The sequence below is a fragment of the Siphateles boraxobius genome, unplaced genomic scaffold, assembly GCF_051911475.1.
Source record: "Siphateles boraxobius isolate OS27281-9 unplaced genomic scaffold, OSU_SipBor_1 36, whole genome shotgun sequence".
Taxonomy (NCBI): domain Eukaryota; kingdom Metazoa; phylum Chordata; class Actinopteri; order Cypriniformes; family Leuciscidae; genus Siphateles; species Siphateles boraxobius.
The window spans coordinates 70,001-92,500 of NW_027508986.1; the positions used below are offsets into that span (position 1 = coordinate 70,001).

Sequence of the window (22,500 nt, forward strand, 5' to 3'; positions counted from 1 at the left end):
TGTTCATTGGTCGCTAAAGTACCTGTGCAACACACTGACAAAAAAACACACGCAACAGAACAGGAAAAACACGGGAAATAAAACAGGAAGCGGATTGATGAGATGGAGAATCCCAATGATCTGATTCGACGTTTAAAAGCTCCTTAATATGAAACACTGAAACACACCGAAACACGTCAGGCTCACATAGAAGAAGAAAGAAGGATTAGGAGTTTTTTTGGTGGCACATTTAAATCATAAATTTGTCAGGATGGATTTATTTTTCAAAGCAATTTCTGCAATTTCTTCAATCTTTTGTGACAACATGCCCCAGTAACCATCCTCAATAACAATAATAATGTATTATGACTAAGTAATGGCTATTATGCTGCATTTAAATGGTAAAACAGTTATAAAACTCAAAATAATGTATGCAATGACCAAAATTGAAAGGCAACATGGCAAACAGATATTGTTATCATTCAATTGTATAAAATTGCATCATATAATAAATTAAGAATTATTTCAGTGACGCATTGAAACTTTAAATTTAAAAATTCCTAATTCTCATGAATACATTTTAATTTCAACTCTCTTTTAATTCTCATCACTGTACTGTACTTTATTTTCTTAAAGCAAAAAATAATTGCTTATTTCTCTCTTTTGATTTTAGGATATGAAATATGATCCAGACATTAACTCTTTTGCTATATTGATGGTGGTGGGTTTTAACAAGTTCATTTCTAGTTTAGCGGTTTAATTTTTTTAATAATTTTTTAATAATAATCTTAATAATTAATACAAAAAATAATTTATCTACATTTCTATTATATTGCACATTCAATGCAAATGATCATTTATGCAAGTGAAATTTAGACCAAAAGTAGTTTAAGGGGTCGAGAGAGTCTATACACATTTATACAAGCTTTTTCATTCGTTTCAATTGGTCAATTGGTGTTTTTGAATGGAAATGAAATAATATTTGGCATGATGTTAGTTTTAATCCTTCAATAGGAGACTAAAGATGTGCTGTGCGATCCATTTCTTTGAATGCTATATTAATGGACATTAGTTTGGCAGTGAGTTTGATGTGTTTTAGCGTTCCTCTCCTATCCTCAGAAAAGATGATGAACTCAAAGAGGACAAACATCACAGATCCAGTAAACGTCTCGCTTCACGCTGATCTCAGAGCAGTTTCTGTGAACCTCGTGTGGAACGTCTCGCTAAAGTGTTGAGAATGTGCGCGTTCATGCCGTTCCACTGGCGGAATAGGAGAACTGTGGGAAATGTGGCCTCCTCTCGCTGTCGAACAGCTCCATACTGTCACCTGTGCACAACACAACACAAGATACACCTCAAATAAACACAAGATACACCTCAAATAAACACAAGATACACCTCAAATAAACACAAGATACACCTCAAATAAACACAAGATACACCTCAAATAAACACAACACAAGATACACCTCAAATAAACACAACACAAGATACACCTCAAATAAACACAAGATACACCTCAAATAAACACAAGATACACCTCAAATAAACACAAGATACACCTCAAATAAACACAAGATACACCTCAAATAAACACAAGATACACCTCAAATAAACACAAGATACACCTCAAATAAACACAACACAAGATACACCTCAAATAAACACAACACAAGATACACCTCAAATAAACACAAGATACACCTCAAATAAACACAAGATACACCTCAAATAAACACAAGATACACCTCAAATAAACACAAGATACACCTCAAATAAACACAAGATACACCTCAAATAAACACAACACAAGATACACCTCAAATAAACACAAGATACACCTCAAATAAACACAACACAAGATACACCTCAAATAAACACAAGATACACCTCAAATAAACACAAGATACACCTCAAATAAACACAAGAGACACCTCAAATAAACACAAGAGACACCTCAAATAAACACAAGAGACACCTCAAATAAACACAACACAAGAGACACCTCAAATAAACACAAGAGACACCTCAAACAAACACAACACAAGATACACCTCAAATAAACACAAGATACACCTCAAATAAACACAAGATACACCTCAAATAAACACAAGAGACACCTCAAATAAACACAAGAGACACCTCAAATAAACACAACACAAGATACACCTCAAATAAACACAACACAAGATACACCTCAAATAAACACAAGATACACCTCAAATAAACACAAGAGACACCTCAAATAAACACAAGATACACCTCAAATAAACACAAGATACACCTCAAATAAACACAAGATACACCTCAAATAAACACAACACAAGATACACCTCAAATAAACACAAGAGACACCTCAAATAAACACAAGAGACACCTCAAATAAACACAAGATACACCTCAAATAAACACAAGATACACCTCAAATAAACACAAGATACACCTCAAATAAACACAAGATACACCTCAAATAAACACAAGAGACACCTCAAATAAACACAAGATACACCTCAAATAAACACAAGATACACCTCAAATAAACACAAGATACACCTCAAATAAACACAAGATACACCTCAAATAAACACAACACAAGATACACCTCAAATAAACACAACATACACCTCAAATAAACACAAGATACACCTCAAATAAACACAAGAGACACCTCAAACAAACACAACACAAGATACACCTCAAATAAACACAAGAGACACCTCAAATAAACACAAGAGACACCTCAAATAAACACAAGATACACCTCAAATAAACACAAGATACACCTCAAATAAACACAAGAGACACCTCAAACAAACACAACACAAGATACACCTCAAATAAACACAAGAGACACCTCAAATAAACACAAGAGACACCTCAAATAAACACAAGATACACCTCAAATAAACACAAGATACACCTCAAATAAACACAAGATACACCTCAAACAAACACAACACAAGATACACCTCAAATAAACACAAGATACACCTCAAATAAACACAAGAGACACCTCAAATAAACACAAGATACACCTCAAATAAACACAAGAGACACCTCAAATAAACACAAGATACACCTCAAATAAACACAAGATACACCTCAAATAAACACAAGAGACACCTCAAACAAACACAACACAAGATACACCTCAAATAAACACAAGATACACCTCAAATAAACACAAGATACACCTCAAATAAACACAAGAGCCACCTCAAATAAACACAACACAAGATACACCTCAAATAAACACAACACAAGATACACCTCAAATAAACACAAGATACACCTCAAATAAACACAAGAGACACCTCAAATAAACACAAGATACACCTCAAATAAACACAAGATACACCTCAAATAAACACAAGATACACCTCAAATAAACACAAGATACACCTCAAATAAACACAAGATACACCTCAAATAAACAAGAGACACCTCAAATAAACACAAGATACACCTCAAATAAACACAAGATACACCTCAAATAAACACAAGAGACACCTCAAATAAACACAACACAAGATACACCTCAAATAAACACAACACAAGATACACCTCAAATAAACACAACACACACCTCAAATAAACACAAGATACACCTCAAATAAACACAAGATACACCTCAAATAAACACAAGATACACCTCAAATAAACACAAGAGACACCTCAAATAAACACAAGATACACCTCAAATAAACACAAGATACACCTCAAATAAACACAACACAAGATACACCTCAAATAAACACAAGAGACACTTCAAATAAACACAAGAGACACCTCAAATAAACAAGATACACCTCAAATAAACACAAGAGACACCTCAAATAAACACAAGATACACCTCAAATAAACACAAGATACACCTCAAATAAACACAAGATACACCTCAAATAAACAAGATACACCTCAAATAAACACAACACAAGATACACCTCAAATAAACACAAGAGACACCTCAAATAAACACAACACAAGATACACCTCAAATAAACACAAGAGACACCTCAAATAAACACAACACAAGATACACCTCAAATAAACACAACACAAGATACACCTCAAATAAACACAAGATACACCTCAAATAAACACAACACAAGATACACCTCAAATAAACACAACACAAGATACACCTCAAATAAACAACAGAAGCCCCTCAAATAAACACAACACAAGATACACCTCAAATAAACACAACACAAGATACACCTCAAATAAACACAAGATACACCTCAAATAAACACAACACAAGATACACCTCAAATAAACACAAGAGACACCTCAAATAAACACAACACAAGATACACCTCAAATAAACACAACACAAGATACACCTCAAATAAACACAAGATACACCTCAAATAAACACAAGATACACCTCAAATAAACACAAGATACACCTCAAATAAACACAAGATACACCTCAAATAAACACAACACAAGATACACCTCAAATAAACACAAGATACACCTCAAATAAACACAAGATACACCTCAAATAAACACAAGATACACCTCAAATAAACACAACACAAGATACACCTCAAATAAACACAAGAGACACCTCAAATAAACACAAGAGACACCTCAAATAAACACAAGAGACACCTCAAATAAACACAAGATACACCTCAAATAAACACAAGATACACCTCAAATAAACACAACACAAGATACACCTCAAATAAACACAAGAGACACCTCAAATAAACACAAGATACACCTCAAATAAACACAAGATACACCTCAAATAAACACAAGAGACACCTCAAATAAACACAAGAGACACCTCAAATAAACACAAGATACACCTCAAATAAACACAAGATACACCTCAAATAAACACAAGATACACCTCAAATAAACACAAGATACACCTCAAATAAACACAACACAAGATACACCTCAAATAAACACAAGATACACCTCAAATAAACACAAGATACACCTCAAATAAACACAACACAAGATACACCTCAAATAAACACAAGAGACACCTCAAATAAACACAAGAGACACCTCAAATAAACACAAGAGACACCTCAAAAAAACACAAGAGACACCTCAAATAAACACAAGATACACCTCAAATAAACACAAGATACACCTCAAATAAACACAAGATACACCTCAAATAAACACAAGAGACACCTCAAATAAACACAAGATACACCTCAAATAAACACAAGATACACCTCAAATAAACACAAGATACACCTCAAATAAACACAACACAAGATACACCTCAAATAAACACAAGATACACCTCAAATAAACACAAGATACACCTCAAATAAACACAAGAGACACCTCAAATAAACACAAGATACACCTCAAATAAACACAAGATACACCTCAAATAAACACAAGATACACCTCAAATAAACACAAGATACACCTCAAATAAACACAACACAAGATACACCTCAAATAAACACAAGATACACCTCAAATAAACACAAGATACACCTCAAATAAACACAAGAGACACCTCAAATAAACACAAGATACACCTCAAATAAACACAAGATACACCTCAAATAAACACAACACAAGATACACCTCAAATAAACACAAGATACACCTCAAATAAACACAAGATACACCTCAAATAAACACAAGAGACACCTCAAATAAACACAAGAGACACCTCAAAAAAACACAAGAGACACCTCAAATAAACACAAGATACACCTCAAATAAACACAAGATACACCTCAAATAAACACAAGATACACCTCAAATAAACACAAGATACACCTCAAATAAACACAAGATACACCTCAAATAAACACAAGATACACCTCAAATAAACACAAGATACACCTCAAATAAACACAACACAAGATACACCTCAAATAAACACAAGATACACCTCAAATAAACACAAGATACACCTCAAATAAACACAAGATACACCTCAAATAAACACAACACAAGATACACCTCAAATAAACACAAGAGACACCTCAAATAAACACAAGAGACACCTCAAATAAACACAAGATACACCTCAAATAAACACAAGAGACACCTCAAATAAACACAAGAGACACCTCAAATAAACACAAGATACACCTCAAATAAACACAAGATACACCTCAAATAAACACAAGATACACCTCAAATAAACACAAGATACACCTCAAATAAACACAACACAAGATACACCTCAAATAAACACAACACAAGATACACCTCAAATAAACACAAGATACACCTCAAATAAACACAAGATACACCTCAAATAAACACAACACAAGATACACCTCAAATAAACACAAGATACACCTCAAATAAACACAAGATACACCTCAAATAAACACAACACAAGATACACCTCAAATAAACACAACACAAGATACACCTCAAATAAACACAAGATACACCTCAAATAAACACAAGATACACCTCAAATAAACACAAGATACACCTCAAATAAACACAAGATACACCTCAAATAAACACAAGATACACCTCAAATAAACACAAGATACACCTCAAATAAACACAAGATACACCTCAAATAAACACAAGATACACCTCAAATAAACACAACACAAGATACACCTCAAATAAACACAAGAGACACCTCAAATAAACACAAGATACACCTCAAATAAACACAAGATACACCTCAAATAAACACAAGATACACCTCAAATAAACACAAGATACACCTCAAATAAACACAAGATACACCTCAAATAAACACAAGATACACCTCAAATAAACACAACACAAGATACACCTCAAATAAACACAAGATACACCTCAAATAAACACAAGATACACCTCAAATAAACACAACACAAGATACACCTCAAATAAACACAAGATACACCTCAAATAAACACAACACAAGATACACCTCAAATAAACACAAGATACACCTCAAATAAACACAACACAAGATACACCTCAAATAAACACAACACAAGATACACCTCAAATAAACACAACACAAGATACACCTCAAATAAACACAAGATACACCTCAAATAAACACAACACAAGATACACCTCAAATAAACACAACACAAGATACACCTCAAATAAACACAAGATACACCTCAAATAAACACAAGAGACACCTCAAATAAACACAAGAGACACCTCAAAGAAACACAACACAAGATACACCTCAAATAAACACAAGATACACCTCAAATAAACACAACACAAGAGACACCTCAAATAAACACAAGATACACCTCAAATAAACACAAGATACACCTCAAATAAACACAAGATACACCTCAAATAAACACAAGATACACCTCAAATAAACACAAGATACACCTCAAATAAACACAAGATACACCTCAAATAAACACAACACAAGAGACACCTCAAATAAACACAAGAGACACCTCAAATAAACACAAGATACACCTCAAATAAACACAACACAAGATACACCTCAAATAAACACAAGAGACACCTCAAATAAACACAAGAGACACCTCAAATAAACACAAGATACACCTCAAATAAACACAAGATACACCTCAAATAAACACAAGATACACCTCAAATAAACACAAGAGACACCTCAAATAAACTCTACTTGTATGCAGAGTGGGCCTGTGAGCGTACAGTAACACTTGTTTCGTTTACATTGACACATTTCAATCGGAATGAAATCATTACGGCTGATGAATACCAACATAGCGTTAACATTAGTGGTGTAACAATATATCGTGTCACAATATGTCGCAATGCAAAAATGCAACAATATGTATTGTGGATTGTGAGAATATATATTGGTTATTGTTCACCCAAAATAAAAATTACTGAGTGAGAAAAAATTCTCAAGTTTTCAGAGTTTGAGTGTCAGTACTACATTAAACTGCTATATATAATGTTGTTATAGTTGTTATGTTATATAAAGTGGCGTACATTATTTTAAACACATCTAGTCAGTGACAGAGTTCAAGCATATTCGTGTAAAATAATTCTGTATTTTCAGCTTCAGAATCATGAACATGTTTATTCTGGTGTCTCTATTGTCCTGTGCTTTGGGTTTCCAGCATCAAGTCCAAGAATATTCATTTACACACACAATGCAATAATAACGTATTGTGAGTTTAGTATCGCGATATGTACTGAATCGTGACATCCCTACTTGATTTCATTCCCATTGAAACATGTAAACGAAACATCACGACATCATGAATTCGAAGAGTGTTTACATGAGCGCTTTATAAAGTGATCATGTTGCTGTGTGTGTTTATATGCCACAAGCTTCCAATCAGAATTGATTTGCACAAATATACAGTTTGTGCCATCACTTCTGTAAAGCAGACTTAATATTTATAATATTTATCTATTTCAGGTCCAAATGATTATGAATTATGAGAAGACGAGCACATGTGATCTTTTGCTGCACATCAGAACTATATTCTGTGGTTTTACTCATAGTGATGTATGATCCTCATATTTAATCATGGCTGGACAATTTCATGTTCCCAGTCACCCTGGTGTGCTAAACATGTAAATATTAATGGGAATATACTTCAGAGATATTTTACTCGTAATGATTTCTCATGCATTGGAGAAAAGAATTCATTTCATAATGTGCTTTTCCCGCACTTTTGATTCTTTTACTTCAATGAAAGGTTAGATTTGTGTGATTTTTCAAATGAAAGATCAAAAGGATAAACAATGCAGATTTATTTTCACAGCCTTCTTTGATCATATTTACCAAGGGTGCCAATAATTCTGACCACAAATCTCTTTCCGCGCATTAGTGTCCTGCAGGAGTGTGTGTGCGGTACCTTGTCCCGGTGGTGTGATGGTGATGGTCTGTCCGGTGAACTCCTCATCAAAATATCTGGTGTCTGTTTCTGAGCTGACCTGCGGTTTGAACGGAGGAACCAGCTGAGGAACAGACACACTGTTAGACCATCCTGATTCACATTTACAGGTTACATCTAAGGCACTACACTGAAAAATCTGCTGTGGGATTTACTTGGGAACAATTCTTACTCAGAAATTGCAAGTGAATTTCAAAAATAACTGCAAATAAATGGCAAGCGACACATTGTTTTAAACGTGAATTTTTGAAGTGGTGGATGGATGTGACACATATATATATGTATATACATATTAGGGGTGTAACAATGTATTGTATCACAATATATCGCAATACAAAAATGCAACAATATGTATCGTGGATAGTGACAATAGGTCTCATAGATAGTTCACCCAAAATAAAAATGTTAATTTAATGTAACATTACATTAAACTACTATATATAATGTTGAATATAATGTATAATAATGCAATGGGGGAATATTTGTGGGTCCTGATAATGCCAAATGTCTGATGTTACCAGTAAAAAGTGGCGTACGTTATTTTAAATATATCTAGTCAGTGACAGAGTGCAAACATAAAATAATTCTGTATTTTCAGCTTCAGAATCATGAAGTGTCTCTATTGTCCTGTGAATTGGGTTTCAAGTCCAAGAATATTCATTTACACACACAAAGTAATATCAAATTTAGCATTTTTTGTTAACCTTTTATCATTTGTCTTGGAGTATCCCAATAATCTCCATAGTGAGTTCAGTATCGTGATATGTATCGAATCGTGACATGAGGGAATCGTTACACCCCTAATATATATTTATATATATCGGATGATCATATTTGGGGGCCAATGGCATCAAAAAGATCTAAAACAAGCCCTGATCTAATGAATGTCAGATTTGCATCATCTCTCTGAAATATGATCATGTGTATGTTCGGTGTGGTTCTTCTTGAATGTGATGTGATTATCCGTGTACAAAAGGAGTTTTTACCTTCTTCTCGTAAACATCATGCCACTCAATTCCAGTGAAGAATTTGTGCTGCATGATTTCTTTAGCATCATCAGGGCCGCCACCTAACCTAGAAACACCCAGAACACACACACACACACACACACACACACACACACACACACACACACACACACACACACACTCCACATTACACATCTATATCCTACACCAGAAACACTTGGCATGATAATTATCATGCAGTATGAATAGCGGTATGGCAGTATCCTGTTCCAAACGTGATGACTTTTTATTTTTTAAGTTTACGCAGTACGGCTGTAACGATATGCGATATGAAACTGAAATCGGGACACTCAGATGCTACGAACCTGTGTCGCGGTGTGAGAAGCAGAATCGCGACACACACCTTCCAACTCTCAGAGTTATCCTTCCGTCCAGATCCAATGCTACCACATCTTTAAATTACTATTAGTGTTATTTGAAGTTAAAGGGGAACTCGGCAACTCTAGCCATTTCTTCTCTGATTTTCACTTTTGCTGTCGCGTGTTTTGTCAGCAAGCTCCCCCTACAGGTGTGAGGCATATATTTCACATATTTCTGTGGTAAAAAAACTGACTTGCGGCCCCTCCTCCCGCTTTCTACCGCTGCTCATGTGCATTTGCTATTATCGGAGTCATGTGCACAACTTTATCGTGTGGAGTGTGTCTACCGAGGTGGGTAATACATCACACACATTGAGGGCGGCGTGTGTGTTAATGTCGAATTGCCGTAAAGCAGTTTGTGTTTCTCGCTTGTTCTCGCTTCTCACGAGACTTCCTATTTCCAACTTCCCGGGACGTTAACCCTCATGTTGCAAGGTTGGTTTTCCGCCTGGGAATGTTGGGGGGAGCGGGGAAAGTCACCATTCTCACCAGAACAGGTTATTAAACCATCCTAATGATTTCTAAACGGTTCTATTAAGTTGAAATAGTTGTCAAGTTCCCCTCTAACATTATAATATACGTAGACCTACACCACAAAACTAGCTGAGGATAAATTCTTTAATTTTACCTGTAACGGCCGTTTCAAACCGCAAGCGTCACCGGCACATATTTTTTTAGTTGTGCATATTAATCAACGAGTGCATTCACAGCGGGAGCAGGAGCAGCGCGTGAGCAGCAGTGAAGTTCTCGGTGCAGAGTCTATTTTCACGCTCAATTAAAGTGAAAGCATGCTTTTGATGGACGAAATAAATATGATTTCACAGAAAAAGTGCCCAAAATGCACAGAATAAACATATCTAGTGAGTTTTAACAAGAACTGGAGTAGGCACACAAAAGAAAATGAAGACTCACAAATATTTATAGAAGATTTACCTGTAGTTTTTCAAATGTTATTTAATAAAAAAATATATTTTTTCCCTCAAAATCTCTTTTTTTTCCCTCTCTCCTCCAACAGCCCCCCCCCCTCCCCCCATCGAATCGTGCGTCAAAAATCGTGATACGAACCGAATCGTGGGTTTGGTGTATCGTCACAGCCCTATTACGCAGAGATGATAAGGTTTTTTGGGATGTAGTATGAGTATGCTGTTGGAAACGTGCTGACACCGACCGTTGCTTGGGGTCTTTCTTGAGCAGGCCGGACAGCAGTGATTTGCCCTCGGGTGCGAGTGTGCGAGGGAAGCGAATGTCCTCCATCAGTATGAGCTCAAACAAACGCTCGTGATCCTGGTTATAGAAGGGCAGGCGACCACACATCATCTCGTACATCACCACTCCCAAACCCCACCAGTCCACCGCACGCCCGTAGTCATTGTCCTCCAGCACCTACACACACACACACACAGAAACACACAAATTTAATAGGTGTATAAACTGTAGATTCTATCCCCTACCCATAACTTTATGCATTTTTACAAGTGTGAGCAATGATTAATCGCATCCAAAATAAAAGTTTGTATTTACATAATATATGTATGTGTGTGTACTGTGAATAATTATTTTGTATATATAAATACACACATATGCATGTATATATTTAAGTAATATGTGTTATTTATATATAAAATATTTATATTTATACATAATATAAATTTTGAATGGTATATACATGCAAATATTTCTTAAATATATACATGCATGTGTGTGTATATATATAAAGGTCCTTCTCAAAAAATTAGCAAATTGTGATAAAGTTAATTATTTTCCATAATGTAATGATAAAAATTAAACTTTCATATATTTTAGATTCATTGCACACCAACTGAAATATTTCAGGTCTTTTATTGTTTTAATACTGATGATTTTGGGATACAGCTCATGAAAACCCAAAATTCCTATCTCAAAAAATTAGCATATCATGAAAAGGTTCTCTAAACGAGCTATTAACCTAATCATCTGAATCAACTAATTAACTCTAAACACCTGCAAAAGATTCCTGAGGCTTTTAAAAACTCCCAGCCTGTTTCATTACTCAAAACCGCAATCATGGGTAAGACTTCGACCTGACTGCTGTCCAGAAGGCCATCATTGACACCCTCAAGCAAGAGGGTAAGACACAGAAAGAAATTTCTGAACAAATAGGCTGTTCCCAGAGTGCTGTATCAAGGCACCTCAGTGGGAAGTCTGTGGGAAGGAAAAAGTGTGGCAAAAAACGCTGCACAACTAGAAGAGGTGAACGGACCCTGAGGAAGATTGTGGAGAAGGACCGATTCCAGACCTTGGGGGACCTGCGGAAGCAGTGGACTGAGTCTGGAGTAGAAACATCCAGAGCCACCGTGCACAGGCGTGTGCAGGAAATGGGCTACAGGTGCCGCATTCCCCAGGTCAAGCCACTTTTGAACCAGAAACAGCGGCAGAAGCGCCTGACCTGGGCTACAGAGAAGCAGCACTGGACTGTTGCTCAGTGGTCCAAAGTACTTTTTTCGGATGAAAGCAAATTTTGCATGTCATCCGGAAATCAAGGTGCCAGAGTGTGGAGGAAGACTGAGGAGAAGGAAATGCCAAAATGCCTGAAGTCCAGTGTCAAGTACCCACAGTCAGTGATGGTCTGGGGTGCCATGTCAGCTGCTGGTGTTGGTCCACTGTGTTTTATCAAGGGCAGGGTCAATGCAGCTAGCTATCAGGTGATTTTGGAGCACTTCATGCTTCCATCTGATTTCATTTTTCAGCACGACCTGGCACCTGCTCACAATGCCAAAACCACTGGTAAATGGTTTACTGACCATGGTATTACTGTGCTCAATTGGCCTGCCAACTCTCCTGACCTGAACCCCATAGAGAATCTGTGGGATATTGTGAAGAGAAAGTTGAGAGACGCAAGACCCAACACTCTGGATGAGCTTAAGGCCGCTATCGAAGCATCCTGGGCCTCCATAACACCTCAGCAGTGCCACAGGCTGATTGCCTCCATGCCACGCCGCATTGAAGCAGTCATTTCTGCAAAAGGATTCCCGACCAAGTATTGAGTGCATAACTGAACATAATTATTTGAAGGTTGACTTTTTTTTGTATTAAAAACACTTCTTTTATTGGTCGGATGAAATATGCTAATTTTTTGAGATAGGAATTTTGGGTTTTCATGAGCTGTATGCCAAAATCATCAGTATTAAAACAATAAAAGACCTAAAATATTTCAGTTGGTGTGCAATGAATCTAAAATATATGAAAGTTTAATTTTTATCATTACATTATGGAAAATGATGAACTTTATCACAATATGCTAATTTTTTGAGAAGGACCTGTATATACACAAAAATTATACACAGTACACACACATAACACAAACTCTTATTTTGGATGCGATAAACCGTTGCCCAGCAGTAATTTTTACATTTTCAAAAAACATCACTTAGTATTATTTATAAGCTGTTTGAGGACCAAAAAATCTCTCCACAAGGACAAGGATTTCTTTGTAGGGACATTTTTTTCTTGAGTTTCTTCCGGGAACGAACACGTCACAGTATTCCTCATTTAAATAATTCAAACGCAGAATAAAGGGGCGGAGCCTGATTGAGTTAGTTAGTAGTGTGTTAAACTGGCGGTTATGGGATGGGGCGGGACATTTCTCAAACGCACTCGAAGCGCTCGACCAATCACAACACACTACTCGAGCCGACCAATCAGAGCACAGTGTACTTTTCAGAAGGCGGGGCTTCATAGAGACAGGAAGTAAACAGAGCGTTACTGACAAACTGGGAAGAGAGGAGCCGCAACAATGGAGAAAATAATGTGTTTTGCAATAATAGGTCCTCTAGGTCCTCTGTAAATAAGGAACAGTGCAATAACTGCGAGCTGATGGTGCTGGTGTGTTTGCGTGTTCTCCCACCGAGTGTTACTGAAACCCCGACCGCGGGTCACAGGGAGAGAATGACTCAGTCTGTGCTGTCAGTGGAAAGGTGAAGCCGTGGAGCTGCTAGAATTACTGACCGCTGTCTATTTCCAGCGCCGCTGTCATGTGACTCACAGAGAGGGACAGCTGAGCCTGCAGCTGCCCCATATATGTAGAAGAACAGCACAGCTGTGAAGCTGCCAGGAACCCAGGAGCCCTCGACACACGCAAGCACAGAGACGGGAGACCCACGGCTTCAGATGGACTGTGTAAACAGCAGTAAACACATCTGAACAGCACAGCGCTGACGTCAACGACTCTTTATTTCCATGGCATGACCAGTAAAGTAGTGTAAACTTCACCCGAAACACCCAACCTTTCGGGCTCTCTCTTGAATCCAACACGGAAGTGTCTTAAACTGCAATTCATCGACTGGCCGCTAGAGACTGGATTAGAGCAGCACGATTATGACAAAAATCATAATTGCCGATTATTCCCTTGAAATTGTAATTGCGATTATTAATTACGATTATCACAATTTACATTGAATATATATAGGCATATTATAATACATGTTTACACAAAAATTGTTAACACTCACAAATACTGTCCCCCTTTACTTAACATACACATAAATTGACTCATAGTAAAGAAAAACATTAGGACTATGCTAAAGCAATTAAATAGAAGTCCCAAACTAGTTTTTGTTAATAAAATTGATATGACCACAGTCATTTAAAAATATAAAAAATAACACAAAGTGAAAATAAAGTGGCATTTTGGGGTTATGGAAACGACAGTTACCATGGTGAATACACAACATACTTTTATTCCGTGACTTACTAATTTACATTGTAACGACGTTGCATGCTCGTAGTTTCTTTTGCACTTAATACAGTGAAGCGATAAACAGCGCGCGCCGCCGCATTTGCACGTGCAATTGAAGAGTGCGCGCTACGAGCACAGTATAAGGGCTGACAGGACAGTAAAGTCCGTTTTTCTGAGGTGAAAGACTTTTTATTTCAGCGTACACCTACGTCACTGCCTGGTATGTCATATTGTGCTTGGTTTTCTGAAGTAGCCGTGATTCGCCTCTCATAACATAATTATGCTCTAAACACACACACGCAGAGTGGATTTTCTTTTGTAATCGCAGCTTTGAACGATTACGTAATCGTGTCATCCGTAATCGTAACGAAATTAGAAATTCGATTAATTGTGCAGCCCTAGACTGGATGCAAAAGAGGGTCAATCCCATAAACCTCCATGTTAAAATGCCCATCTTTACAGCAGAAAAACATGTTTACAGCCTGGTGCAAAAAGTAGTTTTGGTCTATATATCTAATTTTGCCCTTCATGATGACTGTTAGGGGGTGAATTTTTATAACTCATCCATTTAAATTATATTAAGCCTTAAAGTTCTGCATAATTAAGGGCGTGGCCACTTGAGTGACAGGTGGATTGCCGTTGATGTCACTACTAGCCGTTGCTGTCTGTTAGTGTCACGTCACCTCAGCTAATCCCGACCTTTTTGGCCACTTTCGTTTATCCGGGAGTGACGCACTGATGCTAAGATGCGACGGCCGGCTTCAAAAATGCTCATCAGAAACACTACGTCCATATTTTTTCACAGTCTATGGTAACACTACATTACAGCTCCAAGTTGTCATAACTTGAGTACTTTTGATCAAAATTTTGGAATTGGTTTTTATTTAATTTTTTGGGTAAAAAGTTGTGAAATTTGGCACACAGATAGAAGATAGTCCGAACATAAACCACACCAATTTTGGCGTCTCTAACTCAATCCTTCTAGCGCCACTAACTGTCCAAAGTTGCACTCACGTTTATGCAAATAACTTTTAAACCGTAAGGGCTAGATTTGAATCCACCCTATGACATCATGAAAATTTTCCCGCCATTTTCATTAAATTTTATCTACTTTTTCTAACTCGTTCAATGCGGTTTGTCCAATTTTCACCAAAATTGGCTCAGATCATCTTTAACATCATAAACCCAACCCTTCGGGAATAACTTGCGAACGAATTCGACGAACAGCACGGCAAATTAGATGCAACGCTATATCTCTGCAACGCTTTAGCGTATCGAGATGAATCTTGGTACACGTCATCACAAGCATGACCTGAGGCTACATGCAGCGTTTTGGCACAGCGCCACCTACTGGTCAGGAGATACTAAAATTGCTGTTTTTGCTTATAACTTCTGAACGGTTTACCCAAATTTCATAAAACTGGTCTTTTTTTGTTGTTGATTCAGTCGAGTCGAATGTTACCCAATTTTTGAGGGGTGTCGGAAATTTTGAAGTAATTTTCAAGAGTAAAATTTTGCAGTAGTTTGTGATTTTTTAAATGATTTATATTATTATTCTTATATATTATTTATAATATTTATATTTTATAATTAAATAGACATTATACAACTTCTCAGCAAGTTCTACCTGATAAAATATCTTGAGCTTGGCATAAGAAAATATATATTCAATATAAAAATTCACATGATTTTTTTTAATCACGCAATTAATTTTTATGACACTCGCCGATTTAGAAATCACACTCATATATCCCGCCTGATTCTTAAATAAAAGTTTTTTAGGTCTCAAATTAAAACAAGAAATATGATGTCAGTTTACATTGTTTTACCTTATTGAGCACATCTGTTTTCAACAGCTTTTAATCAGTGATAATTTTATTATACGTGTTGCCTATGTGATGCTTTTTTCTCTTCTTTTCTCTGTGTGACATTGTAAAGCACATTGGTCAACTTGTGTTGTTTTAATTGTGCTATATAATTAAAGTTGCTATTGCTATTGCTTATTCTAAAACATATTTCGTTATGTTCGTCATTTAAAGCAATAATCAGTGTCGTTGTGCATTTAAAACACTTCCACCTGTTTTCCTCTGAAATTCTCTCATCCCTCCTTCACTTCTCTCTCTCTCCGTGGAATATTTCCAGACGTAACCGCATTCCTGAGCTCCACACACACACAACAAGGTCATTGTTTACAGCGGAACAACCTGTAACACGGCCCGGGCCGAGCTCCAGAGAGGCCACCGTCGCCATGGCAACGCTCCCGAAGTCTCCCGCTCCGGGCTCTGTTGTCATGTCAACATGGGGATTTGAACCGGAGTTCCCGGGAAGAGGACAGAAAGAGAGAGAGCGGTGACACGGGATCCTGGACGTCCCATATGAGGGACGAAAATCCTCTTTCTGTCCTCATGATGATCCAATAGAGCAATAGATATTTAACAGAATACAATACAAAAGTCTTAAAAAAGATATTCATATGACTTTCAGACATGAAATTTAAGCTCCATATTCATGTTGCTTATTGCTTATTAAGGCGTCATTTGCAATTCATTTTGGGAGCTTTTATTGAAGAGATGGTGAATATCTCCTTAAAAGAGAAAATAAACTCATACGGGTCATAAATTATGAGAGAATCACTTCAGAGATTTTGTCAGATGGATCGATTCGACAGACAATATTTACTTGAAGTACACCTGAAATTTTAAGATAATATTTCAATAATTTAATTAAATGTTTCAATTCTAGGGATGCACCGATACCACTTTTTAAGGGTCGAGTACGAGTACCGATATTTTTTTCCTGGTACTCGCCGATACCGATACCGATGCCTGTTGTACTGGGGGGATTCTCGTTTTATGTGGCAATTTTCTAAGAACAACACAATGAGACTAATGAACAAATCAGCATCTTTATTTTCAACAACTTAAATAAACCTAAAAAAAAAAATAATTCTTATTGTGCTTATCACAAATTTTCAAAGCCCAAATTTCACAGTGTCCAATAACCTCCAAAGGGCAAAACCAAGGACATAATGAATGTAATTTTTACCTGCCTGTCACAAAGTTGTCAAAGTGCTAAAGAAATCACAGACAACAAGACAATCAAATTTGTCATAAGGTGCCAAATAAATCACAGAACAAATGTTTAACATGACACTGAGTAACAATGTAATCACAGCCGAAAGTGTAAAGTGAAATATTAGAGTGTACTATTAAATCTAGCAACACTATAACTGCAGGAAGAGTGTTCATAAGAATTAAGAAATATTAGCTAAGGATATACGTGAGGTATCGGTCTTTGGTATCGGGGTATTTTTACGAGTACGAGTACAAGTACATGAGCTTGGTATCGGGCCCGATACCGATACTGGTATCGGTATCGGTGCATCCCTAATTATTATCATTAAATTATCACAAGCATGGTGTTCTCAAGTTAATTCAAATGTAAAATTTTAATAAATAATTTAAAAATAAATTACACCTGAGATTTTAAGATAATATTTCAATAATATAACAACATATTTTAATATTTACCAACAAATTATTATAATTATGAAATTATTACAAGTATGATGTTCTCAAGTTAATTAAAATGTAAAATTGTAAAATAAATAATTTTAAAATAGTCAAAATAAAACACAAAAATATATTTTATTTGTTAACTTCCATTTCATGTGACCATTAACCGAAATCAGAGAAATGTGAATATGCAAATTAATTATTGAAATATTTACATAAAAAAATATTTGAAACTTTTAACAAGAATTTATTGTTTATTTAAAATGTTTTTACGTTATTTAACTTAAATAAGTTTAAATATTGAATTATTTAGAATTTTGATTAACTAATTATCAGCTTTTTATAAACTCACAAATCTCCAGCAGTTCTACTTTGGGAAACTCTGCTTTTAAAAAAATAGACAATTAAAATAAAATCTGATCTGAGAGACAAGAACTGACAGTATCAGGGAGTAACATTTCCAATATATAAAACTCCTTCCTATATACTAACCCTAACCTTACAAATACACATTTTAAGAACAATAAAACCTCAGATGCACACGCGCCCCAGCAGAGGGCAGGATATGATCCGGCAGAGGAAGTCCCACTCAGGGAACAGGATATGATGCGGGAGCCGTGGGTGTCAGCTGGAGCCGGTGGCTCCTCATGTTTTCAAATATAAAATATAAATGGTCCCAGCAGAGACTCCAAAATGGTGGGATAACAACAATGTGGCCGCAACTGTGTCAATATAGGCAAACCTTCTCCCACACACCACTCTCTCACACACACACACACACACACACACACACACACACACACACACACACACACACACACACACACACACACACACACACACACACACACACACACACACACACACACACACACAGAGAGAGAGACTCTGTTTCTCTCTCCCTCTCTCTCTCACACACACACTCAATAACACACACACTCACACACACACACACCCAAACCCACCCTCACTCACTCACTCACTCATTCACACACTCACTCACTCACACACACACACTAATACACACACTCACTCACTCACTCACTCACTCACTACACACTCACTCACACACACACTCACTCACACACACATTCACACACACACTCACTCATTCACACACTCACTCACTCTCTCACTCACTAACACACACACACACACACACACACACACTAACTCACTCTCACACACATGGACTCACTAACACACACACACACACACACACACACACACACACTCTCTCACTCATTCACACACTCACACAGTCACACACTCACTCACTCACACACTAATACACACACACTCACTCATACACTCACAAACACACACACACACACACACACAAACACACTCACTCACTCACTCACTAACACACTCACTCACACACACACACACTCACTCACTCACACTCACTCACTCACTCACTCACTCACTCACTCACTCACTCACTCACTCACTCACTCACTCACACACTAACACACTCACTCATTCACTCACTCACTCACACACACACTCAGTCACACTCACTCACACACTCACACAACACTCAGTCACACACTCACTCACTCATTCACACACACACTCACTCACTCACTCACTAACACACTCACTCACTCACTCACACACTAACACACTCATTCATTCACTCACTCACTAACACACTAACACACTAACACAGTCACTCATTCACTCACTCACACACTCACTCACTCACTCACTAACAAACACACACACACACTCACTCACACACTCACTCACTCACTAACACACACACACACTCACTCACTCACTCACTCACACACTCACTCACTAAAAAACACACACACTCACTCACTCACTAACAAACACACACACTCACTCACACACACACACACACACACACACACATTCACTCACTGACTCACTCTCACACACACACACACACACACACACACACACACACACACACACACACTCACTCACTAACACACTCACTCTCACACACACACACACACACACACACACACACACACACACACACACACACACACACACACACACACACACACTCACACTCACTCACTAACAAACACACACATACTCACTCACTCACACACACACTCAGTCACACTCACTCACACACTCACACAACACTCAGTCACACACTAACACACTCACTCACTCACTCACACACTAACACACTCACTCATTCACTCACTCACTCACACACACACTCAGTCACACTCACTCACACACTCACACAACACTCAGTCACACACTCACTCACTCATTCACACACACACTCACTCACTAACACACTCACTCACTCACTCACACACTAACACACTCACTCATTCACTCACTCACTAACACACTAACACACTAACACAGTCACTCATTCACTCACTCACACACTCACTCACTCACTCACTAACAAACACACACACACACTCACTCACACACTCACTCACTCACTAACACACACACACACTCACTCATTCACTCACTCACTCACACACTCACTCACTAAAAAACACACACACTCACTCACTCACTAACAAACACACACACTCACTCACACACACACACACACACATTCACTCACTGACTCACTCTCACACACACACACACACACACACACACACACACACACACACACACACACACACACACACACACACTCACTCACTCACTCACTCACTCACACACACACACACACACACACATTCACACACTCACTAACACACTCACACAGTCCCACACTCACTCACTCACACACTAATACACACACTCACTCACTCACTCACTCACGAATACACACACTCACACACACACACACACACACACACACACACACACACACACACACACACTCACTCACTCACTCACTCACTCACTACCACACACACACTCACTCACTAAAACACTCACTCACTCACTCACTCACTCACTCACTCACACACACACTCACTCACTCACTAACACACTCACTCTCACACACACACACACACACACACACACACACACACACACACACACACACACACACACACTCACACTCACTCACTAACAAACACACACATACTCACTCACTCACACACACACTCAGTCACACTCACTCACACACTCACACAACACTCAGTCACACACTAACACACTCACTCACTCACTCACACACTAACACACTCACTCATTCACTCACTCACTCACACACACACTCAGTCACACTCACTCACACACTCACACAACACTCAGTCACACACTCACTCACTCATTCACACACACACTCACTCACTAACACACTCACTCACTCACTCACACACTAACACACTCACTCATTCACTCACTCACTAACACACTAACACACTAACACAGTCACTCATTCACTCACTCACACACTCACTCACTCACTCACTAACAAACACACACACACACTCACTCACACACTCACTCACTCACTAACACACACACACACTCACTCATTCACTCACTCACTCACACACTCACTCACTAAAAAACACACACACTCACTCACTCACTAACAAACACACACACTCACACACACACACACACACACACACACACATTCACTCACTGACTCACTCTCACACACACACACACACACACACACACACACACACACACACACACACACTCACTCACTCACTCACACACACACACACACACACATTCACACACTCACTAACACACTCACACAGTCCCACACTCACTCACTCACACACTAATACACACACTCACTCACTCACTCACTCACTCACGAATACACACACTCACACACACACACACACACACACACACACACACACACACACACACACACACACACACACACACACACACACTCACTCACTCACTACCACACACACACTCACTCACTAAAACACTCACTCACTCACTCACTCACTCACTCACTCACTCACTCACTCACACACACACTCACTCACTCACTCACTCACTCACTCACACACACACACACATTGTTTGGTGGTTTGGTCATGTGATGAGTCTCACCTCAGGGGCCAGATACTCCGGGGTCCCGCAGAAGGTCTTCATAGTGGCTCCGTCTGTGATGCCCTC

At 37.8% G+C, this 22,500-nt stretch overlaps 1 protein-coding gene across 1 annotated transcript in view; it reads right to left on the reverse strand.

Annotated features, from left to right (window-relative positions):
- Positions 1-22,500, reverse strand: part of akt1 (v-akt murine thymoma viral oncogene homolog 1) — an 85,228-nt gene that overhangs the window by 55 nt on the left and 62,673 nt on the right. Inside the window, exons 10-14 of the mRNA XM_077196801.1 lie at positions 22,435-22,500; positions 11,366-11,580; positions 9,797-9,884; positions 8,772-8,874; positions 1-1,306 (exon numbers count right to left, since the gene is read on the reverse strand). The exon at positions 1-1,306 is cut by the window's left edge and continues 55 nt beyond it; the exon at positions 22,435-22,500 is cut by the window's right edge and continues 63 nt beyond it. Of these exons, the coding sequence (XP_077052916.1) occupies positions 1,227-1,306; positions 8,772-8,874; positions 9,797-9,884; positions 11,366-11,580; positions 22,435-22,500 (552 nt within the window). The 3' untranslated portion in view covers positions 1-1,226. The remainder of the gene's footprint in view (positions 1,307-8,771; positions 8,875-9,796; positions 9,885-11,365; positions 11,581-22,434) is intronic.